Source organism: Pteropus medius, unplaced genomic scaffold (assembly GCF_902729225.1).
Source record: "Pteropus medius unplaced genomic scaffold, Ma_sr-lr_union100, whole genome shotgun sequence".
Lineage (NCBI taxonomy): Eukaryota > Metazoa > Chordata > Mammalia > Chiroptera > Pteropodidae > Pteropus > Pteropus medius.
In genome coordinates this window covers 709,484-736,056 of record NW_024346819.1, presented here as the reverse complement: position 1 = coordinate 736,056, position 26,573 = coordinate 709,484, and the positions used below count along the sequence as shown (strand labels likewise).

At 67.0% G+C, this 26,573-nt stretch overlaps 2 protein-coding genes across 4 annotated transcripts; both read left to right on the top strand.

The window, feature by feature from the left end:
* The first annotated feature begins 1,380 nt into the window (after window positions 1-1,380).
* Window positions 1,381-23,527, top strand: AKT1 (AKT serine/threonine kinase 1). 3 transcript variants are annotated; one of them, XM_039876573.1, is made up of 14 exons: window positions 1,535-1,619; window positions 3,934-4,058; window positions 15,108-15,236; window positions 17,843-17,954; window positions 18,134-18,281; window positions 18,618-18,749; window positions 18,817-18,882; window positions 19,590-19,658; window positions 19,764-19,889; window positions 20,005-20,133; window positions 20,206-20,420; window positions 20,780-20,867; window positions 22,275-22,377; window positions 22,614-23,527. In XM_039876573.1, exons 2-14 carry the CDS (start codon window positions 4,013-4,015, stop codon window positions 22,691-22,693), a joined length of 1,443 nt encoding a protein of 480 aa, XP_039732507.1. In that variant the 5' UTR covers window positions 1,535-1,619; window positions 3,934-4,012; the 3' UTR covers window positions 22,694-23,527. The 3 variants fall into 3 exon arrangements, with proteins under 3 accessions (XP_039732510.1, XP_039732509.1, XP_039732507.1); XM_039876576.1 differs by lacking the exon at window positions 20,780-20,867 and having other exon boundaries at window positions 1,381-1,619; XM_039876575.1 differs by lacking the exon at window positions 15,108-15,236 and having other exon boundaries at window positions 1,534-1,619.
* On the top strand, window positions 10,928-22,541 carry LOC120613958 (collagen alpha-1(I) chain-like). Its single transcript, XM_039876572.1, has 2 exons — window positions 10,928-14,006; window positions 22,528-22,541. The coding sequence occupies exon 1, from the start codon at window positions 11,430-11,432 to the stop codon at window positions 12,885-12,887; it is 1,458 nt and encodes a 485-aa protein (XP_039732506.1). The 5' UTR covers window positions 10,928-11,429; the 3' UTR covers window positions 12,888-14,006; window positions 22,528-22,541.
* Window positions 23,528-26,573: the final 3,046 nt, after the last annotated feature.

The following is a 26,573-nucleotide window of genomic DNA, read 5'->3' as shown; positions in this document are numbered from 1 at the left end:
GAAGGTTTGTGGAGTAGGGATGGACGTCTGGGAGTGACCCTGGGGTCAGGCGTCTGGCCCAAGCCGTAGGACTGGCTGGGCCTCTCGCTTAGCCCCTGGAGGCAGGGGCCTGCCTGGGGGGACACAGTCAGAGCTGGGACAGCTGTGCTGGGGTGGGGCCCGGTGGGCCGAGGAGAGGGGCTGGAAATGGGAGTCTCCTTCCTGGGGAGCGAGTGTCCTCTGAGCAGGGGAGAGAGACCTTCTCTGAGGAGCCGGGACCAAGCCTCTGTCCTGGGGGTGCGGCTGGGCTGCACCCGCCCCTGATCCAGACAGAAGCGTCTGCACTCCCCCCACTGAACTCTGACCCTGGAGGAAAAACAACCCCCCCTCCCCCCAACACATACCAACCCGGGAAGATAACGCTCAGCAGTCTCTTTCACAAAAGGGTTGCTATCAACCCCGAGGCCCTGGGGCTGGGGGGAGGGGCACCTGCGGGAGGGACCTGCAGGCTGGGGGGCAGGGCCAGGGAGGGCGGGGTGGGGTGCTGTCCTGGCAAGCTGCAGGAGGAGGGGGCTGGAGTCCCTCTGCCTCTGGTCCCTTAGCTGTCCCCAGTGGACCGAGGGTGCCCAGGGCCCATTGAGACAACAGGGAAGGTCCTGGGCCGTGTCGGCTGTCACGGTCTTTCTCCAGCCTGCCCCCAACCCTGCTGTCGCCCTGGGAGTCTGTCCCCGCTCAGAGAGGGGACCCAGGGCCAGGCAGATGCCCCTCTGGGGGTCACTGTGCCCGCGTCTCCCTGCGTCACCATGCGAAGAAGTGCTTCTGGAGCTGCCACGTGTCAGTATTTTCCTCCTGGGGGAGGGGAAGTTGCTGGAAGCCCCCGTCAGGGATGGAGGGCTCAGACCCCATGTCCCTGAAGGGCCTGGCCATCAGCACAGAGACAGGTGACCCCAGCCTTCCTTCTGCTGTCCACCGTGGGCCAGCTTTCCAGGCCCACCTCTAACCTTGACCACCCCAGCCTCCTGTGCCGGCTCCTTGGATTGGGTCTTTTGGGACAATCTTGGAGGTTCAGTCCCTGGCCCCTGGGGGCGGGGAGCTACCTACTTGGGGCATATTCTGATGTTAAACTAACCTACAGCCCACCCCGCCCCCATCCCGTGCAGGCCGCCCCGGGTTCCGCCCCCTCTCCCCCCGTAGCAGCAGAGCGGGCCGGGAAGAGCTGCTCACTGCACAAACCGGGAAACTGAGGCCAGCGAGGGCGTGGCCGGCACAAGCTGAGCAGCGGGCGCTCGGTCGGCGGCTCTGGCCGCGGCCCCCGCCCTCACGGCCCGGGTGGGGGCGCCGGGCGGCGGAGGCGGATGTGGGCGGGCGGCCGGGCGGGGCGCGCGGGGCGGGGACGGGGCGGGCCGGCGGCGGCGGGACGGAGCGGCGGCGGCCGGCCCAGCGCGCGCGCAGCAGGCACCGGAGGACGAGCCGCCGCCGCGCACGAGCACCGGGCCCGCGGCGCGAGGCCCGCCCGACAGCGCCCGCCGCCGGCCCGCGCCGCCCCTGCCCGCCCCCGGCCCGGCCCGCGGGGATGCGGAGCGGCGCGCGCCGGAGGCCGCGGCCCGGCTAGGCCCGCGCTCGCCCGGACGCGGCGCCCGGTGAGTCCCGCCCGCCGCCGCCGGCTCCCGGATTTCCTCCCCGCAACGCCGCTTTGTTCCCGGCCGGCGGGGCCGGGGCGCGGGCCGCGCGGCCGGAATGGAGGCGCGGGAGCAGGAAGTGGCCGCGCGCGGCCTGGGTGGGGAGCGCGCGGGCCGGGCGGGCCGGGGGTGCGGGCCGCCGGTCCCGGCCTCCCTCATGACCTTGGGGAAGCGGCCCGCCGGCTGGCGAGGCCGGGGCTGGGGCGCAGGGGCGCGGCCAGTGCCGGGCCGAGGCACCCCTGAGTCAGGGGCTCCCCGGGCGCTTTCTGGGCGCCTGGCCAGCGCGTCCCGGTGCACAGGAGGCTCGCGGGGGCCTTAGGAAAAGGCCGGCCCGGCCCTCGTTCAAGTTTGTGGGTGGGCCTTGGGAAGGAGACCTCAGCTTCCCATAGACAAAAAGTTGTCGGTGGTGGCGAGATGCCCAGGCCAGCCCACAAAGGACTAACCTCCTAGGCCCTGAGCTGCTTCCTGACCTGGGTGGGCTCCGGGGGTGCTGCCCGCCCATGGCAGAGGCCCCGCAGGAGGGCGGCTGGGCCTTGATCCCCAGACTGAGGCGTGGGGGGGGCGAACTCAGCAGGCGGTCCCTGAGTCTTGCCTGGAGGGGGGACAGAGTGGGGCACCGACCTGTGCTCCCTGGCCAGGGGGCCCCCATCTTCACTCTGCCGGCCTGGCCGCAGGCCACCCCTGAAAGCTCTGAGCCCCCAAGTGAAGGGCTGGTGCTTTGGTGGGGGCTTGGTTCCTTGTACCCCACAACTGAACATACAGTTCACTAACCAGTGTTCTGGGGGCAGAGGGAGGGGCCCTTTCAGAGGACAGACTATTTTTTTAAAGTGTGACTTTCATAACAGCAGGCACACACGCTCATGGCGAAGGCAGTCCTGTGCAGAGACGGCCCGGTTGTGAGCTGTGTGTGCATATCTGTGCAGATGCACAGCACCCTGTGTGCACAGATGTATTTTTACACACGGGCTCTCCACAGCTGTCAGACTCTGTCAACAGCAGGCCCTGCTCAGGCCCGTGTGGGGGTAGGGGGACAAGCAGAGGTCTTTGAGTCCAGCCCTCTGCCCCCAGGCCACGCCCACTCAAGTGTCACCAGAGCCCTCTGTGCCTAACGTGCTGGGGCTCAGAGCCCTGCCCTTGTGGGGCTGCATCTTCCTGTCACTGCCCATGAGCCTACTGAAGACGGCGGGCACAGTGTGTCTTCCCTGAGCTGGCCGCAGACACAGGCAGTGGACGGAGTCTGATGCACTTATAAACTTAGTCTCAGACGATCAGCCCAAAGCAAGCTGCCCCGGGGGTCCAGCCCCAGCTCAGGAGGCTAGTGAGGTGGGCTGTGGGGACACCCGCCCTGGGATCTGCTCCAGTGACCCTCAGGGGCTGCTGCCTGGCAGGCAGGGTTTCGGGACCTGACCTCCCCAGTGCCCATGTGGGGGGTAGCAGCGGACCGTGGCAGGAACTGGGTTTTGAAGGATGCTTAGGAGTTTACCCAGTGGGGGAGCAGTAGGGAGGGCTTACAAGATGAAAGGCCAGTGTGTGCCCCTGGGGGCCATGTGGCGGGCGCCAGGGCCTCTGTGTCTGTGCCGTGCCCCCCCCACTCGTTGCCCCCTGAATGGCCTAATTATGGGCCTGTAACCACCCTGGGCTGGGTGCTTCTCACAGAGACGGCCCGTCTGAACCTCTCTTTGTCCCTGGCGCCCAGTGCTGAGCCTGGCAGACCAGAGGTGCCTGGTCCACATGGGCTGAATGAATGAACCAGATTCAGGCCGGCAGGGGCACCGTGGTTTAGGAGGGGCCTGGGGTTTCGGGGGGGGGGCAGATCACATCCCCCCGAAGGGCTCTGGGCTCCCTTGTGCCAGCCGGCCGCACTTCCGGCCCTGCGTTCCTCGTATTTGAGTTTCTGTCCCTCCAGTGCTGGGCAGGGGTGCTGGCCCCCCCACCAGGACTGCAGCCCGGTGGGTGGGGCCTGTGCACAGGGAGGGCAGGGGTGCCCTCACCGTCGGCTGGGGAGGCCGAATGGCAGGGAGTTGGGATCCCTGGAGGAGGAGGAGGCCTTTTCTGGGGCTGGGATGCAGCTTTTGGGTGTGGGAGTGGTTGGTAGAAGGGCTGGGTAGGTGAGGGGCAGGGAGCTTTGAGGCCCTTGGGTTTTGCGGGGAGGCCCGGGCCCGGGGAGCGTGCTGCTAGCACAGCGGCGTGGCCGGCGGGAGGGAGGGGGCAGTGCCCTGAAGGCTGGGGGGCAGGCCCTCTAGGAGGTGGGCCCAGCCTTCCCTGTCCCCCGCAGGCTGTGGGCGCCGGCTGGGCTCGGGGAGACCCTGCCGAGAGGAGTGACAGTGGCGCCTGGGCTGCCGGAGCACGGCGCCATGAACGACGCGGCCGTCGTGAAGGAGGGCTGGCTGCACAAACGAGGTCAGTGCCCGTGAGCGGGGCCCGGGCGGGGGGCTGGGGCTTTCCTGGCGGTCTCGGTCGCCGTGAGCCCGCGCCTGCTGTGCGGGGCGCTCCCTGGGGCTCCTGGACCGGCCCGTGAGTGTCCCGGGCCCAAGGTCTCCCAGGACGTGCAGGGCACGGCCTCGTGGGAGGCCCGGTGGGGACATGAGCCCGCGTGGAGCCCGTGTGGCCGGCAGCGGAGCGGCCGCCTGGCTGGGCCCGGCTGGCGGGCGGGCGCTGCGGCTCCCGCCCCTCTTTCCTGGAAGGCAGTGAGGACGCTGGGACCCGGCCAAGGCCTGGCTGCTGGCGGCCTGGGGCGCTGCCCGAGGGCTCCCGAGGGCAGGGCACGCTACTCGGCCTGGCCCAGCGCCCGCCACGGCCGGGCTGTGGAGAACGCGCACCACCCCTGGGCGACGGGCGCGTTGGTGCTGGAGCTGGCTGCCCCGGGGCTGCCCGGCCTCCCCCTCGCCCAGGGCCCCGCGCCCACCGCCTGCCCTGCCCACAGCCCCCTGCCCCGCCGCCCGCTTTGCTCAGGGAAGGACAGCCTCTCTGCCCCGGTGCCCGGGGCTCGCTCCGTCCTGCCAGGGGTCGGCGGTTGGCCAGGTGTCCCCCTCGTTCCCTCAGTCCACTGAGCCCCTGGGGCCTTGGTTTCCCCATCTGCCTGTTCCGTCCCTAAGGCTGGTGATCCCACGCCAGCCAGCCCACCAGCCCCTCCCACACGGGCGGCATGGGGTGTCTCCCCAAGGACCCCTCAGGCTGTTGCGAGGGGGGGTGCCTCAGATACAGATGGAGCTGACAGGGAGGCATGCAGAAGGGGGTGCCGTGGGTTTCGCAGGGTGCATAGCAGCTCCCCAGTAGAGCAGAGAAGCTGCAGGAACTGGGGCGGGGGGCAGAAGAGGGACAGAGGTGAGACGTCCAGGGTGGGGGGCTGCAGAAAGCTCGAAGCAGGGGGGACCCAGGATGTGGTCAGCTGCGTGTTTTTAGAGCTGGCCCTGGCAGCCGTGGGGACAGTGCACTGGGCCTTGAGATCAGGCGCAGCGGCCGCAGGGGCCCAGCCTGCCCAAGGCCGCCCGCACCCTGCCGCGTCTCGATCTGCTCCCCCGGGCTGACCCTCTCCCCACTTCCTGGGAGCCCTCCTTCCTGTGCCGGAGTGCCTCTGTCAGGCCCTGTGTTGTCCTCACCTCCCAGCCCCCTCTGGTGTTGGGGACCCCCCGCCCCCACAGCCTGGCCCTGTCCCTCTGCTCTGTGTGCCGCAGTCAGGGCAGTCCCCACGTGCGACCAGCTCCTCCTCACATGCTTGTTCACCGAAGCTCAGGTCGTGGGCTGACCCAGGGGGCCTGCCCGCTCCTGGGGCGCTCGCACAGGGGTGCCCCTGCGATGCCTGGACGAACGTTGGTCGCCGGCCGGAGTGTGTGCCTTCCGAGGGGGCCGGGGGACTGGGCGTCAGGCCCGGGGGCGTCCAGAGAGCTGGGTTGGAACTTGATCCATGTGCCCTGCCCCACGTCCTTCCTCGAGGGCAAGTCTCCTGAGCCCCTGGGGCCTCGGTCTCCCCATCCGCAGAGCGGGAGTGGCGCGGGGCGGGCGGTTGGGTAGAGAGGCCGCCGCGCCCCGGACCCGTGCCGGCCCAGGTGGCGTGTGGTGCAGTGGGCCGCGGGGGCTGCGGTGGCACTAGCCCCTCTCAGCCCGCGCTGGGCCCGTGTCCCACCTGCCCTGCCCGCCCCGACTCACTGAGGAAGGCCTGTCCTCACAGGTGCCCCTTATCCCCCACTCTTCACTGCCGGGGACCCCTGGATTCATCTGACTGGCCCTGGCTCTACCCCAGCTGCCACCGTCACATTCTGTGTCTGTCCTTTTATTAGTCTGTTTTTCTCTGTGAGAGTTTGGGCTCTTCCTGTGTGCCGGACTTTGGGGTGACCGGGTGAGGGGGCGGGGGTCATGGTGGGCGGGAAATGCTGGTTTGGGGTTAGCTCTTGGGATTATCAGGACGATCTCTGGTTTGGGACGGGGGTCCGTGGCGCCCTGTCCTGAGACGGGGCGGGCAGTGTCAGGATGGCACGGGCACACGTCCTGTGCAGGTCTGAGTTCCACTCAGCGGCGGGCGGTGGGTGGCTGGACGAGTCTGCCTGTGCTCGCGCTTGGCAGCGGGGGACATGCGGCGGCCGAGCCTGGGGCAGCCCTCACCCTGTTCCTGTGTCCCACCGCCATGGCGGGAAGCCCCCCTCCGTGCCTCCCCTGGGCCACCCTGTCACGTCCTCCTCCCCCCGGACCCTGCTGACCCGTCGCCCTGCCCACCGCCTCTTGGGAAGAGGCTGGAGGAGGGGGGAGTGCGGGGACCTCTGGGCTGGGAGGGGTCCTAGGTCTGGCCTGGGGTGGGCAGAGGCCCCACCTGCAACAGTGGTCTGAGTCTTTGTCCTTGTCCCCTGCTCCTGGTGCCCAGGCCTGGCCAGGGTTCAGAGCAGAGCATGATGGGATTGGGGACTGTGACTAGTCTCCTGGGCCCAGCCCCTCACGGACCCCAGCCCCGCCTCCTGCCCCGTGGGTCAGTGTGCTCCTGTGGCCCGGGGCCTGGCGCACGGCGAATGGTGGCCTCCAGGGGCCATCACAGTGGGAGTAGGGGGCAGGGCGGCCGGTCCCACACAGCACTGGGCTCGGGCCTGGGCTCCTCCTGCCCCCTGGGGAGATGGGGAGTGACACTGGGCCAGGGTCCCCGCGCTGTGTGCTTCAGGCCGGAGCAGCTGTGGGGGGCGGAGCTGGAGTTAGACGTGCTGCGGGACCCAGGCCGGCTCTCTGGGCCTCAGTGTCCTCATACGTCCGTGGGGGAGCTGGTCCCCAAGAAAGTGAGATCAGGCTGCGGAAGACTCAGCAAGGTGAAGCAGACGGGGCGGGTGGACAGATGTCCCTGAGGCCTGGGATTTCCCTAGCCCCGAGTGGATGAGCAGGGACGGGTAACCTTCCTGAGCAAGAGCAGGACGTCCCGAGTGCTGGGTGGCACCCTGAGCTACGGGTGGACACCCCGAGTGGTGGGCAGCTGCAGTTGCAGCTCCGGCCATTGGTGCTGGCGGCTGGTGGCGTCAGTGTTTCTCAGAAACGTGCATTTTCAGAGGTTTGGTCTATTTTGTGCAGTCCTGACATTCGAAGGTTGACGGTTTAAAAAGCCGACCCCAGGGTGTAGGTCTGTGGCCTCCAGCCATCTTCAGGCCCGTGCCCTGGGCTAAGTCCGTGGCCCAGTCCACGTGGCTGTTTTGGGGCTGCCCGTCCCAGCCCGCTCTCCCTGATGACCGCTGGGAGAGCCGCTCAGGCAGAGCCCGGGTCCCACAGCCCAGAGCCTGTGGTTTGTCTCCCAGCTGTGTACCCGGCGGGTCAGGAAAGGGGAGGGGGGCAGTGAGGTGCTGGGACACAGGGTGAAGGCAGGGGCTGTGGGTGGGTGGAGGCCGCAAGTACCTGGGCTCACACAGGTACAGCTGGCCAGAGGGACCCAGCAGGCAGCAGGCCAGGCCATCCTTAGCAGTCTGCGGTCCAGCACACAGGGCTGAGGGGTGGGGTTGAAGAGAGCCCACCGGAAGCGGTCACCTGTGCAGTCTGCCGGGTGTCCACGACACAGGCGTGGCGCAGGAAGCGTGTGTCTGAGCCTCAGTTTAGCTTCACCCCAGGAGTGGCACCCGGTGAGGTCCATGTTCACAGAGCTTAGCGGGTCCCCTCCCTGGGCGTCTCAGGCCTGCTGCTCCTGCCTGGAGCCTGGCGCTGCCACAGACCCTCCCCTGGCTCCAGGCCCTGCTGAGTTGGTCGCAGGCATCCGGGCAGGCAGTGGGCTCCAGGGTCTGAGGCTCTCCCACAGGTGAGGCTGGGTCCTGCTTCCCACAATGACGTGGGCATGACCTCCCCTGCTGTGGCTCTGGAATGGGGAGGTCAGGGTCCCCCCGTTCCGTGCCTGGTCCTGGGGTCCCTGTCGGGGGTGTGGAGGGTGCAGCCTGGTCCCCACTGGAGCAGGCAGCGCTTGCTGGGCAGACACCAGGGGCAGGGGCCTGAGGAGCCCACTTCTGAGCTCAGGGCCATGGGCCTCACTGGACTCGGTGTCCGCGTCACAGGTCAGCACCCCGCGGGGCCCCCTGTGCCCCTCCTGCACCTCGGTTTCCTTGACTGTCAGGCAAGGGACAGCCCAGTCGCACCCCGTAGCCCCGGCTCACGTCCCTGCATTCCCTCAGTCCCCTCGGCAGCTCGTGTGACACCCCACGTCCATGAGAGTCCAGAACTGGCCCTGGAGCGGGGCGGCCAGGCCTGGGGGTGGGGCGGGTGCTGGGCCTCAGCCCTGAAGGATGCCTGGGGGCCGTGGCCGTGGCCGAGCTGGCCAGGGATGTGGGGCTGTTTCCTGTTTTGTGAGCGTGTTGTGTTCTCCATTCAAAACAACAAAAGAGGAAGCTTAGGCCTCGCTGCGTGGAGGGGTCACTGCCCGCCCAGGCCCCGGTCCCAGTCCCGCTGGCGTCCCCACGTGGGCAGCCCTCCAGCCCGCCTTCTGGTTGCTGGGCGGGACGCGGTGGGGCTCACGGAGGGGAGGGCCCCGGGACGGTCTCTGCTGACACCCCAGCCCCCCTGGGCAGCACAGTGCCCCGAGGCCTGGATGGCATTGCCCCAGCCCCGTGCCCAGACCCTCCAGAGCCCGGGGCTCGGTTGCCTCGGGCCTGTTCCTGGAAGGGCCGCGGGAGAGCAAGGCAGGGAGCTGGCTCGGCCACCTGGCGTCCCCTCCGCCCGGGCCAGGCGCAGGGCCAGCGCCCTCCCTGTGGGCCATCCCGAAACTGGAGCTGGTGGCTGTCTCCGCGCCTGCTCCCAGGGCCCCCCACAGTGGGCAGACCGCTGCTCCGGCACTTGCCATGCCCGGCCCAGACCCAGGCCCAGGCCGGCAGCCTCAGGAGAAGGCCCCAGAGCCAGACCCGGCTCTGGGCAGGTTGGCAGAGGGCCTGGGGCTCTGGGCTGAGGTGGGCCGGGGCAGGGCGGGACCCGGCCAGCTTCTGGGAGCTGTGTGTCCCCCACTCACCCCTCAGCGCTTGCTCTCCTGGCCTCAGGCAGCTTGTTAAGAAGCAACAGGCCTGCTGTTTGGGACCGTCGGGGCGGCTGTGGGGGCTTCTGTGGTGCTGCCGCCAACCTTGGAGGCTTTGGGTAGGGTGCCCAGGTGGGCCCCTCACTGGTCTCCCCGGTGGTCCTGGGCGCCTGCCCAGAGGCCTCAGCTGACCTGTCAGTGGTGGGGGTTTTCAGGGCGGGAGGCGTGCACGGGGCAGGCCTCGCGGGGGGCCCTCGGGCTGGTGAGGGGGCCGGGCCGTGGGGACAGCACACCGGCGGAATGCACGTGGACGGCCTGAGTTTGGAAGGGGCTGCAGTGAGCTAGGTGGGGGCAGGGAGGGCGAGGCCAGGGTTGCAAGATGGCAGGGCTGGGAGCTGGGAGGACACAGCCCGCCACCACGTCACAGAAGCAGAGGGGCCGAGAGAGGACTTCCTGCCCCGGTACGGCTCTGAGTGAGGGCAGAAATAAATGAAAAACAGGGCTGCAAGGTGGGGGCCTGCCCTGGAGCGCCCCGAGTCCTCACACCCCGCCCCCCACCCACTTGCAGGGGTCAGGCCCATGCCCGCCCCAGGAGAGGGCCCTGGTGAGGGAGAGGCTGGGGGTCACTTAGATGCAGGGGTGTGGCTTCCGGTGCCTCTGGCTGTTTTCAGGGAGGGGGTGGGTGGGGCTGGAAGTCCTGGGGACTGGCACCTGTCACTCTCCTGGCCACAGGTGCTCCCTGTGGCCAGAGTCCGGGGAGGGGAGGGGCGTCTGCAGGGCGGGCTCGGCCGTCCGGCCCGTCCGCTCCCTCTCCTGCCTCCTCGTTCTGCCCGGAAGCCTGGACCTTTCTGGGTTTTGTTGGGTCCTTCTGGCCATTCTTGGCACAGGAGCAAGAGGTGTGTCCCCAGGGTAACGCTGTCCCCAAAGCTGCATGTCCTGTGGCCTTGGGCAGGGCCACTTGGGCGCTTGGGTCGGGACTGGGGTGTCAGGGCTTCTTTTCCTGGGGCCCATGACCCAAGGATCTAGCAGATGGGGAAACCTGGGGGCCTGGCAGGCCCGGGGGCTGCCCCTGCACCCCAGACCCAGCTCCCCGAGCCGCACCACAGAGAGGCCTGGCACACGTCGGTGGGGAGGGCAGGCAGCCCAGAGGCCAGCCTGGCTAGGGGTATGGCTGTGGCGTGGGCTGCGGGGAGGGCTCCCACACAGCCCCAAGCGGGGGCAGGGCGGGTGGCGCCTGGGCAGTGGGGCTGTGGCCTGTCGAGGGGTCCCCGTGCAGGCAGGCAGTGGGTGAGGGTCACTGGGCTGGCAGGGCAGGAGGAAGAGGGATGAGGTGGTGGGCACGGCCAGGGGGCTGCTGGACCAAAGCAGAGGCCACATGGACCGAGCCAGGCGGGCAGCCCAAAGGGCCACCTGGGACGCAGTGCCAGCGTGGTCGGGGGGTGGGGGGTGGCAGTGTGGAGGGCATGCTCTTTTTTCTGGGCTGCGTAAAAGAGACGTGCAGGTGCCTGAGAGGAAGAGTTGGGACAGTTTGGGGCAAGAGGTTGCTTAGCTGGGTGGGGGCCAGCCCTAGGGGAAGGGGTGTCCACAGGTGGAAGTGCAGCTGGGGCTGAAGGGGGGCTTGCTGGGAGGCTCAGAACCATAGGTGTCCGGGCAGGCAGGGGCAGGAGAGAGCCTCACCCTGGCCTTTGGCCAGCTTGAGCTTCAGTGGGCTGGGAAGGGCTGGAAGTGAAAGTAGTCTTGGGGCCTCTCCCCTGCCTTAATATGACATATCCTGGGAGCAAGCTTTTCCTGTGAGTCGACATGGACAGACACATTGGCCGTGACCTTGGGGCCTGGCCTGCTTGACGGCAGAACCAAAGCCCTGTGAAGTGTCAAGGAGCTGGCCCAGCCTGGCAGCAGGACCTGGGACTCTGGTCACCACCCGCCTCTGTGACCTTGAGAGTCCCCTCACTCGGGCCTCAGTTTCTCTGTGACCTTGAGAGTCCCCTCACTCGGGCCTCAGTTTCTCCACCGAGCTGTGGGCAGAGGGATCCCTGGTGGGCCTTCTGCTTCTCCTGGTGTCCAGACTGGCCATTCCTGCTGTGCCCTAGTGAGGATTCCACGAGTGCCACTCTAGGAAAGACTCAGTCCCTGAGGTCTCGCCGACAGACTTGGGGCTGCGCCTGAGAGGGGGTGTGGCCCTCCCTACCCCCACCCTGGCTCCAGGGCCTTTGCTGGCGGGACAGGGACTTGGGGCCAGGCCCGGGCACAGGGGGAGGCCTGACGGGCGGGGCCCCTTGGGGTGGCCCGTGCCCTCTGCCCGCTCCGCATGGCGGGCCGCGATGAATGGCCGCCGTCAGCCGGGCCGTTTGCTCTCCGCGCCGGGAAGGTGCTGGGGGCCCGGCAGCTGTCGGTGCGATGGATGTGTGGGCGGCGGGGGACCGAGCCGTCGCCGCCGCTGTCAGCTGGCGGTGCTCCCCGGGCCTGCTGGGGCTCGCTTCGCTGTGGCGAGAACAGCTCGGTGCCGCCTGGCACCCTGCCAGCCGCCTGCCGCTGCCGCGGCAAAGTGTTTATCCAGCAGTTTCCCCGAAAACTGGGGACTCGGAGAGGACGTTCGCGGAGCTTGGGGTGTGGTGGCCGGGCGGCCGTGGGCCAGGTGCCTTGTGCCAGGCGCTGGGGGGGCTGAGGTGCCTGGCGGCATGGGAGGACGGGGCCGGGGAGCCGTGCGCAGTGCGCTGCCCCCAAGGCCGCCCACGGCACACGGGCCCGGCCCAGGTCCGCTGCCTGGGTGCCTGGCCCACGGCGTGGCCTGGGACGCGTGGCTGGGAGGTGTGGTGAGGGCCGTCCTTGGCCTGTGCCCTGCCCGGCTTGTCCTCAGTGTGGCCTGTTGGGTGACGTGGCTGTGGCAGGTCAGGGCTGTCACAGAGGAGTCCCCTCCCTGCGGCCCCATCTTGAGTCGGCTCCCAAGACGACCAGGACAGCGGGCGGGGTGGGTGGGGGAGGGCACATGGGGGCCCCGAGGGGCAAGAGGAGATGGGGAAGCCTGGGCTGGACACGGGCGCCTGCTCGGCCCGTGCGCCCCGTCCCACAGGGCCCGCCTCCTGGGACCTGGAGCCCTGGCTGCGGCGGGTGGCCCGGCGCTAAGTTCGGGGGCGGCACGGTCCCTTCTCTGGTGGCTGGGCGGTGCGGGCCCTGCCCCACTGCAGCCGGGGGCCGGGCTTCTGAGAGGACCCCAAGACCCCGAGTTGCCTGCCGTCCTTCCTGCCCGCCAGTGGTCCCCCGGGAGGGTGGGCACCCGAACCCTGCAGCTCCGTGTGCCCGCCCAGCTCGACCCCCAGGGCTGTCTCCCGCCCTTCTGGCTGGGGAGCCGAGCCAGCAGTGACCTGGGACCCCTCAGCCGTGGGGGAACCCCAGAGCTGTGCCGAGGCCCCGGGCAGGCTGCGGGGCCCTGGTCTGAGGTGTTGGCACAGGGTGGGGTGGGGGCCCTTCCAGCGTCTGGGCTGGGCGTTGGGCGTGACTGGCCGGGGTGGGGGCGCCCTGGGCCATGTCAGCCGGGGCTCTCTGCCCACCGGAAATCTCCCTGGCTGTGGGTGGGTGTCTGGCCCTGGGAGAGCAGTGTCCTGAGCGTAGATTGGGTCCCGTTTGTCACCTGCCACGTCTTTGCCTGGTGTGAAGGTTCTGTGCCTTTCGCTGCCAGCACTGCTGACATGGGTCCGCCTGTCCCACCCCCACTATGTCCCCCAGGACCCCGGGGTCGGTGGCAGCCCACAGGTACCCTGTGGCCAAGGAGACAGTGGTAGCCAGGCACGAGGGTGGTCTCCTCCTCCACTGGCCCGGTCCTGTGTCACCTCCAGCCCTGGGAGCGAGTGGGGCCCCAGGCCCCTCTCTGTCTGGGCTGAGCTCATTCAGATGCAGGCCACGGCCCAGGCTGCAGCTGGCTCTGCTGGAGGCCCCTGGGGGACCGCCTGGCTGGCGGGAGCGTCCGGGAGACTGAAGAAAGGGGTCTGTGTGTCCCAGAGCCTCGGCTCGGGCCTCCCAGGCCCCGGGGTCGCTCCTGCAGGGGTCTGCCAGGTTGCTGTCTCCCGCCCGCAGTCCGACCTGGGTGTCACCTGGCTCCTGGGCTCAGCCCTGTGGGCTGTGGGTGGGGGCAGCACAGAGTGCCCAGGGCCCGGTGGCCGGCAGAGGGCCCCGCCAGGCCCTCCTGGGCCTCAGCCTCTTCCTGGTGAGTGTCGCTTCCTTGGGACCCCCAGTTCTGGGTTCCAGAACCCTCCCAGCCCTGGGGTGGGCTTGTGGGGTGAAAGCTGGGAGGTGGCAAGTACGGGGTCACGTGGCCCAGCAGCTCTGGCAGCCCCGTTCCAGGGGGCCCCGGACACCGTGGACCGATCGCCTGATCCCCATGGGGAGACCGAGGCCCAGGCCCGGTACAGGTCCTGCCACATGCGGGGCCGAGCCGGACTCCGAGTCAGCACGTGCCATCGGCACGCGTGGGGCGGGCGCTGGGGCCGGTGGCAGCTGGCGCATCAGGATGGATTTTCGGGGCTGCACGGGTGAGGCGCTCATCCCGCTGCCGTTGGTTAGTGTCCCGGGGAGCGGCAGCTGGCGGGATGGGAGGCACTCCATCAGGGGCCGACAGCTCCAGACGCGAGCGGCGGGCGGCCGGCCCGGCACGGGTGGGGAGGCCCCCGCCCCGGAGCCCGCTCTGCTCACGACCACCCGCTGCAGCAGCAGGGGAGGGGGACCTGGGAGGCCGGTGGGACCGCTCCCGGCCAGGGCAGGAGCCAGTGTCTGTCGGAGGTGGCAGGATCACAGCTTGCCCAGGTGCCTGTCCCCGGCCTCGGGCGCAGAACTGGACGGAGGCCCTGCTGAGTACTGTCAGGGCGGGAGCAGGTGACTGGCTGCTGCTCGGCCCTCCCTGGGCTGTGTGGTGACCCCCTACCTGGAGCCTGAACATGGTCCAGGGGTGGACTCCCTAGGGAAGGGTGCTGGCGGTGGCCGGAGCCCCCGTCTCCGCCACCGCTCAGTGTCCTGGGGTGTGAGGGCAGGGCCTCGGGGACCACACCCAGAGGGGCACTGTGGGAAGGGCCTGGCACTGGCTGGGAGCGGAGTAGAGTGGGTGGCGGGTGGTCTAGGATGGGACCTTTGCTCCCGCCCGGAGCCAGGGTCCCCAGGCCTTCCCGACTGCTGCCCAGCCTTTCTCTGAGAAGCCCACCACCAAATCGTAAGTTCGCCGGTGCAGCTCGAAGTCCTTGCTCGGCAGAATGTAAATGAGACGTTTTTCTGGGTGTCAGCATGAAAAATGGCAGCCGCTCGAATTTCACAGAGGACATCTGCTCGGGTCCCGTGCGAACGCCTACTTAGGGCTGATGTCGCAGAACTTGGGGGGAACTTCGCCGTGTACCTGGCGGACCCGTGGCTGGGACGCGGGGCTCCAGGGCCGAGGACCACCTGGCCTCCCCCGAGTCCGGCTTCACTGCCGTGCCCACAACCGTGCTGTTGTCACACGGGCGATGGGGGCTCTGTCCGGAGTGCCCAGCCCAGGGATGTGCTGCGGGCGGGGGACCCATGAGTCCCATCAGCCTCCATCCTCTTGGCCAGGGCTCAGCCGTGGTGAGCTGCCCTTGAGCCATTGTCACCACAGTGACTGTTGTGGCCGTCATCTGGCCAGACCCCGTGTGCGTGGCGAGGGCCCTGGAGCTCCCGGCAGGCGGCCGTAGCTGGTGCTTGAGCTGTGGCTGGCGCCTGCTGGGGACATGCCGGCTTGGCGCCACCTCCTCCAGGAGGGCTCTCCGCGTCGGGTCCTGGCCCGTGTCCAGGCGCCCACGCGGCCCCTTTCCGACACGGGTGGCACGGGCTCTGTGTGGAGATGGGCGGTGCCCAGGGGCCCTGCCCGCCCCAGTGGGAGCCGGGAGCTGGCCGGTGCTCGCACACCTGGGCGTCCTGGGTGCGTCTGCCCCGGCGCCAGCCTCGGGGCTGGGGAGCGTGGGTCCGGCGGCCGCAGCCCTCACGGCCGCGTGTCCTAGGGGAGTACATCAAGACCTGGCGGCCCCGGTACTTCCTCCTCAAGAACGACGGCACCTTCATCGGCTACAAGGAGCGGCCGCAGGACGTGGAGCACGGCGAGTCGCCCCTCAACAACTTCTCCGTGGCACGTGAGTGGGAGGCGGGGCGCCAGGCGGGGGCGGGGCGGCCGGCGCCCTTGTGCCCGGCAGCCTCCATGCTGAGGGCCCCCGGGCCTGTGTCTGGGGTCGGCAGCCGCCAGGGACGAGGCTGGGCAGCGCTGGCTCCGAGTAACCCCGGTGACAGGGTAGCAGCCAGCTCTGGCCAGTGGGGTCCATGGGCGAGCCCCAAGGCTGGCAGCCCTGGAGATGTTCTGGGGTGCTGTTGCTCTGCAGGCTGGGGGGCATGGCTGAGTGGTGACAGAGCCCAGCCTGGGGCAGCCAACAGGCCAGGGCCCCCAGCAGGGCCAGATGGAGACCCCCAGGGCCTGTCTCTGCACGGCCCCGGTTGGGGGGGTAGGACAAGAGTTCATACTTCCGGAAGCTTCCAGAACCTTCATCAACCCTAGGAAGTCTGCGGCCGTCCCACTGAAGGTTCTCAGAGGCCGTGGCCCCCCAGAGTGGTGTTTGCTTCTGCCCTCAGCTGGGCTGGGGGTAGGGGTGGCGCCCCACATGACGGATAGGTGAGGGGGCGCAGCGGGCCTGAGGCGTCCTAACAGCTGGGTAGACTGGCGCTCTCCAACTGTGCTGCTGAGGCCTCTTTCCGTACCTGTGGTGGGGCTGGCGGGTGGGAGGCTGAGCTAGGTGGGCCTTCTAGCTTGGTCCCTGGTCCCGCGGGCAGGCGAGTGATGGGCTCGTTAACTGAGCCCGAGGCCTGTCTCCGGCTGCAGCCTGGGTGTGGGTGCAGTGCTTGCCATGGGGGCCCCAGGCTCCACCCTAGGTTCTTTCTTCATCCATCTCCATCCTTTGGCCAGCTCTGCCTTGTCTGCCTTCGGGCTCCCCAGCTTGCCAGACCCCAGGTTCTGGTCTAGGGGCTCAGGATGTAGCACAGGTGGGCCATCTCCAGGCTGATGGGGAAGGACCCTGGGTCCCCTGCCTGCAGGTATGCGGAAGCAGGGCCGTCCTGGCCCCTTGGCTGTCCTGCCCAGGCTGCAGGATGGGGGGCATGGCCAGCGAAGCCTTGAGGGCTGCTGGAGGCAGGGGGAGCAGAGCGGCGGCCACACAAGGCTCCAGGCTGGGGCCTTCCTGCGGTGGTTCCTGTGAGCTCTGATCCCCCCCCAGCGCCTCGTGCCTCAGCGAAGTAGTGGGCAGAGCAGAGGCCCGAGCGAGGGGAGATGGAGGAGCCAGACCCCTTCCCGGCGCCCTCGTGGCAGGGTGGGAGGCCGTGGCTGTGCTGGGGTCTCAGGGCTCCAGAAGGAAGCTCGGCCAGGGTGGGGGCCACTTACTGGGGGCGAGACCCCTTGGGAGTTCTCTCCAGTAAGTGGGAGAGAACTGAGCGCATAGAGAGGGGCTTCTCCAGAGGCACACGGGAGGTGGGCACCAGCCAGGAGGCTAAACAGTGTTGGGGAGGGGCTTGAAACCAGGGTGGGGGCCACGGGGGCCCTAATCAGGGGCCAGAGCTGTGCTGGACAGGGAGGTGGCGTGTGGGGCCGCTGCGACCGGGGGAATTTCCTCGGGGACGGATTCCGAGGGGCAGGATGGGACGTAAGCCAGGCCCTGAGGGGGGTCTGGCGCTTGGGTTGCAGGAATACCTGGTGGTCTTGGACAGCGAGGGAAGTGGTGCACAGGGGCCGAGGAGGCCGGCCCGCCAGCCCTGCGCTGACACGGGCCACCCTCCCACGCCCCGGCCCCAAGGCCCCTCTGGGCCCCAGGCCTGGCATTCCGCTCCCTGGTGCTTGGCAGAGCCTGGCGGGGGCTCTCTCATTGCCAGGGCCCAGACTCTGGAATGCGAGAAGCCCCGGCACTGGCCCCACAGCCCCTCCGCCTCGGGCTGGGCCAGACCAGCCCAGGACCCCTCCGCGGCCCCCACTGTCATTGACGCCCTCGGGGCCTGGCGCATCCCCACAGTCCCTCGGTAGCAGGTGTGCGCGTGCCCCAGGTGTGTGTGTGTGCCTCAGGTGTGTATGTTCCAGCTGTGCGTGATCTAGGTAATGCATATCTCCAGGTGTCGTGCCCCAGGTATTAATGCATGCCCCGGTTGCTGTGATCCAGTGTGTGTGTGATCCGAATCAGGTGCATGCCCCAGGTGTGCGTCTTGGTTGTGTGAGCCAGGTAGGTCGTGATCAGGTGGTGAATTCGTCGCGTGATCCAGGTATTGTGCATTGCCCCAGGTGTGCATGCCCCAGGTATTGTCGTGATCCAAGGTAACTAGTGATCCGGGTATTATTGTGTCGTGTCATCCCAGGTTGTGTGAACCAGGTATTAATGCGTGCCCCAGGTATTATGTCGTGATCAGGTGTGTGCGTGCCCCAGGTTGTGTGAACCAGGTGTCGTGAACCAGGTAATGCGTGTCCCAGGTTGTATGAACAGGTGGCAATGTGATCGGAATTGTGTGCGTGCCCCAGGTGTGTGCATGGCCTGGCACGCAGTCGGGCCGCAGAGGCCGGCGGCGGGGCTGGGGGAGAGGCAGCACAGTGTCCCAGCCCACTTCACAAGGAGTGAGGCCGAGGAGCATGGAGGGCAGGTAGTGGGGCTTTCCAGTGTTGGTGGGTGGAGTTGGGGCGTGTGCCCCTGGCGCTCACCTGCCGGCCCACCCCCAGAATGCCAGCTGATGAAGACGGAGCGGCCTCGGCCCAACACCTTCATCATCCGCTGCCTGCAGTGGACCACGGTCATCGAGCGCACCTTCCACGTGGAGACGCCTGAGGAGCGGTAGGTGGTGGGGAGGCTGGGCCCCTCTGCTCGGGGCACCCTCGTTCCCCAGCGTCCGGGCACCCGAGTGGCTGTGGCCGGCCCAGTCCGCGGGTGGGGGGCCTCCTCGGGGCTGCCTCTGGGACTGGGGGTCGCGGGTGCCCCAGGCCATGGCAGGGCCTCACCTGAGCGCCCTGCAGGGAGGAGTGGACAACGGCCATCCAGACCGTGGCCGACGGGCTCAAGAGGCAGGAGGAGGAGATGATGGACTTCCGATCGGGCTCGCCCAGTGACAACTCAGGGGCTGAGGAGATGGAGGTGTCAGTGGCCAAGCCCAAGCACCGCGTGGTGAGGCCCACCCCGCACTTATGCAGGGCCTGGCGATCACAGGGCCCGCGGGCGCTGGCCCCGGGAGAGCCTCGGTGCTCGGGGACCCTAGCCCACCTGCTCCCTCGCGGCTCCCTCCCTGTGGACAGCACGGTCTGACCGTCAGAAGCCCTGTGTCACAACTGAGGTGGGGACGCCAAGGTCCCAGAAAGCTGGGCGTTGTCACCCCCACCATCCCCCCAAACCCCAGTGCTCCGAGTTGGGGTGCATAGCCCCACGTTGTCCTGCGAGCTACAGATCCCCCATGACCCCACCGGGCCCGGTGCCTGCTGCCCTGACCGTGCCGCTGCCCCACAGACCATGAATGAGTTCGAGTACCTGAAGCTGCTGGGCAAAGGCACCTTCGGGAAGGTGATCTTGGTGAAGGAGAAGGCCACGGGCCGCTACTACGCCATGAAGATCCTCAAGAAGGAGGTCATCGTGGCCAAGGTCGGTGCCGGGTAGGGGCTGGGTGGGGGCCGGGGCCGGGGCGGCGCTCACCGGGCCTGTCTTCCAGGACGAGGTGGCGCACACGCTCACGGAGAACCGTGTCCTGCAGAACTCCCGGCACCCCTTCCTGACGGTGAGTGGCCCGGCTGCCTGGTGCTCAGCCGTCCGTGCTAGGAAGGAGATGAGGTGCTCCTGGGTGGGCCTCTGGGGCTCAGAGTGGGGGTGCCTGCCGCAGGGCCTGTGGGCTGTGCCGAAGGGGGCAGGTGACCTGGGGCTGCCCTGTGCTCTGCTCGAGCCCTCGGCCCCAAACTGCTCATGCCTCCCGCTTTTCCCGTGGGGCTCCAGCTGGGGTGCGGACAGGGTCTCTCTCTGGGGGACTCAACTCAGGAGGAGTGTCTAGAAAACTTTAGCTTCTGGGAATAGCAAGGAATTAGCTAGAAGGTGCTTCGCCAGGCAAGGCCTGCTCCTGGAGGGCGTGGCGAGCTGGGTGGATGGGCCCCACTTCCCTAGGAGTCACCAGGATTCAGGTCCTGGTGGCTGGGCCACACCCAACCAACCGCACGCTCGCGCCCGGCCCCCGCCCGGGCCCCCCAGGCCCCGTCCCCTCCATCTGCCGCAGCACTTGCGGGTAAGAGTCGGTCCTTTCGGAGCGAGGCTGCCTGTGGGGAGGAGGCTGGGCGGCCCTGCCTGGAGGGCGCCCTCTGCTGGCCAGCTTCTGAGATGCTCGCCCCCCCCAAGACGGGCCGCAGACCCCGCATTGCTCACCCTCGGAGCCCGGCCTGTGGGGCAGTGTCATGTCCAGCTGGAGGGGCCGTGATCCCAGCCCTGTGTCCCTCGCAGGCCTTGAAGTACTCCTTCCAGACCCACGACCGCCTCTGCTTCGTCATGGAGTACGCCAACGGCGGCGAGGTAGGGCTGCGTGCCCGGGGCTGGCCCTCCCGCCTTGGGGTCCCTCCGCCACGCAGGGGCGGTGCAGCCACTCGGTGGCTGCGGCTCAGGCTCCTCGTCCCGCAGCTGTTCTTCCATCTGTCGCGGGAGCGGGTGTTCCCCGAGGACCGGGCCCGCTTCTACGGCGCCGAGATCGTGTCGGCCCTGGACTACCTGCACTCGGAGAAGAACGTGGTCTACCGCGACCTCAAGGTGGGTGGGGGGCTGCGCGGCCGGGGGTCGCTGGGGACTGCGGGGCCGGGGGGCGGCTGTGGGGCCGGGGGCCAGGGGCCAGGGGCCGGGCTGACTGCAGGCCGCCTGCCCGCAGCTGGAGAACCTCATGCTGGACAAGGACGGGCACATCAAGATCACCGACTTCGGGCTGTGCAAGGAGGGCATCAAAGACGGCGCCACCATGAAGACCTTCTGCGGGACCCCCGAGTACCTAGCCCCCGAGGTGCGCCCGCCGCGTGCCCCCGAGCCCCCCACCCTCGTGCCCGGCAGCCTGTGACACGTGCCTGGTCCCCAGGTGCTGGAGGACAATGACTACGGCCGGGCGGTGGACTGGTGGGGGCTGGGCGTGGTCATGTACGAGATGCTGTGCGGCCGCCTGCCCTTCTACAGCCAGGACCACGAGAAGCTCTTCGAGCTCATCCTCGTGGGGGAGATCCGCTTCCCGCGCTCGCTTGGCCCCGAGGCCAGGGCCCTGCTCTCGGGGCTGCTCAAGAAGGACCCGAAGCAGAGGTGAGCGCGGACCGGGCCCCTCGAGCCCACCCTGCGGCCCCCACACGTGCGGCAATCTCTCCCCACCTGGTGCTCTGTGCCTGCTGCAGCTCAGCCAGAGCTGTGTGTCCCCCACCCGGGGACACACGTCCTTGTGCGATCGCCCTGTCACCCCGGGACATGTTCCTGCTGCACTGTCCCCACCCAGGACACACATCCCATTGTGCCTCCCCACCACCCTGGGACACACGTCCCCAATGCACCGTCCCCACCCTGGACACATCCCCACTGTGCCGTCCCCACCGCCCTGGACCTGGCGACCGGTCCGAGCCCTGGGCGGGCGGGCGGCGCCCACACCGCGGCCCCTGTGTCGTCTGCAGGCTGGGAGGCGGCCCTGAGGATGCCAAGGAGATCATGCAGCACCGCTTCTTCGCCGGCATCGTGTGGCAGGATGTGTACGAGAAGAAGGTGGCGCCTCCCGGTCTTGTCCCGCTGCTCCCCGGGCTCAGGCTGCGTGTCCCCGAACGCCGCAGGCTCCTCCTTTGTCCCCCCCCCCAGGGAGCTGTGAGCACGTGGACTCCCGCGTCATGCTCCCTTGGGTCTGGGCCCCAGGCCCCGGCCCTCCCTGGTCCTCCCGACGGCTGACCTCAGTCCGCTGTGTGGCTCCGGGAACGGCTCACACCTGCTTATCTGCGCGTGAGGGCTGCCGCCCCCCAGGAGCGAGCAGCTGCTTCCCACACATACCCCGCTGCCCTTCTCCCTCTGAGGGCCCTGGGAGCCCCAGGCCCTGGCCCAGGCGGGTGGGGTGGCCCGACAGGCTCTGGAGGCTGTGCCTGGGTGTGCTGGGTGCCCCGTCACCGAGCACGCCTCCTCCTGGCTACCAGCCCGCTCCTCGCCTGCAAGCCACACACGGCTGGCAGGCCTCCTGTCCTGCACAACGGGGCACCTCCAGCCCACGTTCTGGCCCCCAGGCCTGCTGCTGCCTGGCCCTCTGCTCCAGTGGCTCAGTTTCCACCCAGCCTTGAGCAAGGACCCCGCTAGCTTACGAGGGGCAGCCTCAGCCTCAGGCCACGACCTGGAGTATTCGGGGTGCTTGCCTGCAGCACCTTCCCGTGCGCACATCCCCTTATGGTCACCCCACATCCTGGGTCACAGTGAGTCCTCTCGGCAGCCAGGCTCAGCTGGGCCACCTTGTCTGTGAGCTGTGGATGGGGCTGGATGGGCCCCTGGTGGCAGTTGAGGGGCGAGGCCCCGGAGCTGATGTGGATAGAGGCCTGGCCCGTCCCTGTCCCCTGGGTGGGAAGATGGGCAGGGAGGCCCCAGGACCCCGTGTGGTTTGAGGGGCACGTCATGGCAGGACCGGCACAGGTGGGCCCTGGACGCAGGCCCTGGCTGGCTGCTCCTCACCCCCCCAGGGCTGTGGCGGGTTCCTGAGCCCTGCCCTCCACTTGGCTGGCATTGGCTGCGGCTCACTGGCCCATGGGCCCACTGCACGGGAATGCCACTCGCCAGCCCAGGAGGGTCGAGGGAGCATGGGGGTGTGACTGCCCTGTCATGGATTATCCGGGCGCAGCAGGGCTGAATGAGTTCACCAGGAAGAGGTGTGAACAGCACCCGATGGGCGGGGAGCTGCCCCCTTCCCCAGGGTCGAAGAAAGCCACTGGAAAAGGCTCGTCCTCGCCTTCCTAGGGGCAGGGGGTCCTGCACACCCAGTCTCCTCCCTGGAGCTGTGTGTGGGTGGACGCAGGCCAGAGCAGCCTGGAGACAGTGCAGGGGGCACCGGGGCGCTTCCCAGGGTGCTCGGCCCTGGTGCGGCTGTCCGGGCCGGGCGCGGGGGTGCGCAGAGCTGCCTGGAAACTCCCGTTTCCTCCACAGCTCAGTCCGCCCTTCAAGCCCCAGGTCACGTCAGAGACGGACACCAGGTACTTCGACGAGGAGTTCACGGCGCAGATGATCACCATCACGCCACCGGACCAAGGTGGGGCCACGTCCCAGCACCCCGCTACGGGAGAGCTCAGGCTGTCCTCAGGGAGGCCTGTGGTGGGAAGGTCTCTGGAGGGTGGCGATTGGGGCGGGAGGGCGGCTGTCCCCGTCCCCAACAGCGAAGGGTTGGGGGCACCGAGTCCAGGTGTGGCGTCTGGGAGGCGAGCTTTCGGGGCCCTGCCGTGGTCCCCGGGGCCTAGTCCAGGGTCTGAGCCGCACCTCCCCCCGCAGACGACAACATGGAGTGCGTGGACAGCGAGCGGAGGCCCCACTTCCCACAGTTCTCCTACTCGGCCAGCGGCACGGCCTGAGGCGGGCCAGCCGGGCGTGCTGGCAGAGACGCCACGTGGGCGGCCACGTGCCCCGGCGATGGCCTCGTGGGGGCGCCTGCGGACCACCGGCTTCGGACCACCGGCTTCGGCGCGTCTTCCTGGCGCGGGCGCGGGCGGAGCGCCCTGCCGCGCCGTGAGCGTGGGCGGGCGGCGTGCGGGGCCGCGGCGGGGCCGAGCGTCCTCGGGCGGCGTCGGGGACGGCCGTTCTGCCGTTTTCTTAATTTATTTCATCCAGTTCCCCAGCCGTGGTCTCGGCCGTCAGAACAGCGAGATTCACAGAGGAAGCGCGGACGGCTTCTCCAGCCACGTGCAGTGGGGATCCGAGTGCGCCCTGCCTGGGGCCCCTCAGCACCGCCCCCCACCCCGCCAGCTGTCCCCGGGCGCCACCTCTCAGCCCAGCCCAGAGGCACCAGCAGCAGCCCGGTTGTGTGCTGGCCTGGCCTCCTGTCTCTCGGGTGTGGACATGCGGCAGCCACCGCGCTAAGGCCCAAGGACAGTGGCCCAAGGTGGGGCCTGGGGTGGGCTGGGCCGGGTTCGGCCCTGGGGACAGGAACAGTTGGGCTCTGTCGCTGTCCCTCACTGACCCGTGCACCTGGGGTCGGAGCTCGGAGAGGAAGGTCCCTCCTCCCCGGTGGGACTCGCACGAGGCTCCGCTGGCACTTACCTTCACCCGCGCCCCGCCCGCTGCCCCGCCCCCCACGCCTCCCGCCCGACACTGCGCTGCCCCGTGCGTTTTTTACATTCAACTTAGTATTTTTACTATTATGATATGAGACTTTCCCTCCAAATTCTTCAATAAAAATGGCTTTTCAACCTTGTGGCTTGTTCTGTTCGTGGGGAGCCCCCATCCTTCCGGCCGCAGGGCTACCTCCGCCGGAGGATGTCCCTCCCCTAGCTCTAGCAGGACGTGCTGGAGGGGTGTGCCTTGACTTCCTGTCTCTACGGGCTTCACCTTGCCCCATGCCCCCCGAGGAGGCCACCCAGCCTACATGGCCATCTAACCGCCCAGAAGGATCCAGCAGCGCCCAGAGCTGGCCAAGGTCACCGCAGCTGGGACAGCGGGAGGGCGGCAGGGCTGGGCTGAGGGCCCCCTGAGCAGAGCCAGATGTGCTCTGGGCGCCACCTGGTGGCCGCCCAGCAAGTAACAGATGGACGCCAGGCCTCATCTCGTGCCCCAGCAGGGGTGGCCAGAGTGCCCCCCAACTCCATGCACCCCTGGGGTGGGTAACAGTCCAGGCCTGGGGGCACATCCAGAGCAGCCGCAGGCTTCAGAGCAGTCCCTTATCTCAGTTTTGACAGGCTGTGAATCACATCACAGCAGTGACAACATATGCAGCTTTTTTGCAAACCACAAACACCAAACGTTATAAAGGACGCTTTAGAGGTAAGAGACATCCGGTCTGAGACATAAAAACTTGAACCAGCTGGGCCCCTGTGCCTTGTGTGTGACTCCTTGTGACCAGCAAGTCCACATCCAGGCATATGCCTCAAGGGTCTGAAAGAGTCTCGAGACATCTGTGGCCCGTTCACAGCGGCATCACTCACCACAGCTAAGACGTGGACGCAACCAAGTGTCCACGATGGATTATGGATGAGTTAACTGGTCCGGCCACACAGTGGGCCGTCACTCGGCCTTAGAAAGGAATGAATTCTGACACCTATGATGGATGGACCTTGAAGACATTATGCCGAGTGAAACAAGCCAGACACGGAAGAGCAAATGCTGTCGATGAGCAAATACTGTCGACTGTCAGACATGCAGGCCCTGCGGGAGTCAGGTCTGCAGGGACAGGAAGCAGGCGGTGGTGCCCCAGGAGCCTGTGGGGGGTGGGGGTGAGGGGGTGAGGGGGTGGGGGTGGGCAAGAGAAGAAAGTCAGACTTGCAGGATGACAGAAGCTCTGGGGATGGATGGTGATAAGTACATAACAGTGCGAGTTGATTTCATATTACTAAACGACACACTTAAAAATGGAAGAGATGGTAAATTCTATACATATTTTCACATAAGAAAAAAGGAAATACACATCGTAGAAATCAGAAGATACGGCTAGACCTTTCCATTCTCCTCAAACTGCAAGCAAATGGCGATGGAAAGTGGCAGGTGTGGTGTGGAAATGCAGAGCCTTCAAATCTGGAGCTGCAGTGTCAGGCGGGGACCCAGCCGGGGGTGAGGGGTACGAGCTGCTCCTCATGGGACCCTTTTTTGTGATGGGGGTCCCTTAGGGACATTCCTATGGCCAGGAGAAGCTTCAAGATCACAGGCACGGACACGAGCACGTCACCTTGTGTCCCCATCCTAGTGGGCCATGAGGGAGTGGACGGTGGGGACCCTGTGGTCACCTACTGCAGCAGTGTCTGGAGAGACAGCGTGGTGAGCGCCAAGACAGGTGCCATCTTGCTTGGGCCGCACGGCCAGAGCACGCCAGGAGGGGTGGGCCCTGTGGCCATGGTTGGGGCCTGCTGGCTCGTGGCCTGGGGCTGCTAGGCTAGGGTCCTATGGACTGGCCTTCGCGGAGGGGCACCGCCTTCCTGTGTCCCATCCCCACACCAGCCCCTCCCCTACACAGCTGGCCTCGGAAGGGCAGGAAGACAATGGAAGGGACTGGCACCAAAACTGCCCAAGCCTTGGCAGGTATGAATAAATGAGGCCCTGGGTGCAGAGGGCCAGGTTGGCAGCTCCTAGCAAGGGGTGACAAGGCCAGGAGCTGTCCAGCTGACGTGGGGTCCCACTGGAGTGACTTTCTCATAGGCAGCAGAGCTGGCTCATGTTTATCTTGAATGTGACCAGATATGAGTTTAGATACCATTCTGCAATTTTTCTTTGTCCTGTTTATTCTTTGTTATGACATTCTGGATTCAATGAGTATCTTTTTAGAAGTTCTCCATATATAGTATCTGTCCTTTGCAGAGATTTTCAAAATGTCTTTTTCACTCACTCACGTGCTGACTGATCAAGTGCCCGTGACACCTCTGTGCAGGATTGTTTTCGATCTGCTTGCAAATCTTTTGACATTTCTTGCGATTCTTTCGGCTTTTGTATGTCTGAAAAAGTCTTTATTCATCTGCATTTTTGAAAAATATTTCACTGGGTATAGGATTCTAGGTTGATGGATTTTTTTTTCCTTTTCAGATGAAATTTAAAGGTGCATTCTGCTGTCAGCTCGCACAGTTCCTGAAGAGCAGTCTGTTGCCACTGTTAACTTTGTCCCCCGATATGTCAAGTGCCTTTTTGCTCTGGCGGCATTCAAGATCTTTCTTGAATCACCATGGTTTCGAGGAGTTTAAGCAGGCTGTGCTTCCACGTAATTTGCTCCATGTTGCTTTTCTTTGGGGTTGGTGGAACTTTTAGATCTGTGAGTTGACAATTTCTATCAAATCTGGAAATTTCTTAGCCCATTTTTCCTCAAAAAGTTTGCCCGCCTCCCCCTACCCCCCACCCCGGACTCCGCTCATAGGCATGACAGGCGGCTTGAGGGTGTCACAGTTCATTCCAGCTCTGCTCATTTGTTCTCAGTATTTTGTTTTGGTTTGGGCAGTTTCCGTTGCCATGTCTTCAAGTTCACCAGTATTTTCTTCTGCAGTGTCTACTCTGACTTCAATCTCATGCAGTCTCTTTCCTTTTCCATCTCTGACACTGCATTTTCATCCCTAGTCCGATTTAGTCATTTCACGTCCTTCATGTCTTCCTTTAACATGCCCTCTCCCTCACCTCGCGAATACGTGGGATGCCCTCAAAACAGCACTGCTGGTGACCTCTACTATCTGTCGTCTACTATCCGCCACCTGTGCCTTCTCTGGTCGGCTCCCGCTGACGCCCCGCCCTCTCCCTGCGCACCCCGCCCCCTCCCAGCGTGTCCCA

Excerpts from the sequence above, each read along its gene's own strand:
- AKT1 (XM_039876573.1), top strand. The coding sequence starts at position 4,013 with ATGAACGACGCGGCCGTCGTGAAGGAGGGCTGGCTGCACAAACGAG. Across the intron at positions 4,059-15,107 it reads GGGCTGGCTGCACAAACGAG|GGGAGTACATCAAGACCTGG; the intron begins GTCAGTGCCCGT and ends CGCGTGTCCTAG. Across the intron at positions 19,890-20,004 it reads TGGTCTACCGCGACCTCAAG|CTGGAGAACCTCATGCTGGA; the intron begins GTGGGTGGGGGG and ends GCCTGCCCGCAG.
- LOC120613958 (XM_039876572.1), top strand. The coding sequence starts at position 11,430 with ATGAATGGCCGCCGTCAGCCGGGCCGTTTGCTCTCCGCGCCGGGAAGG.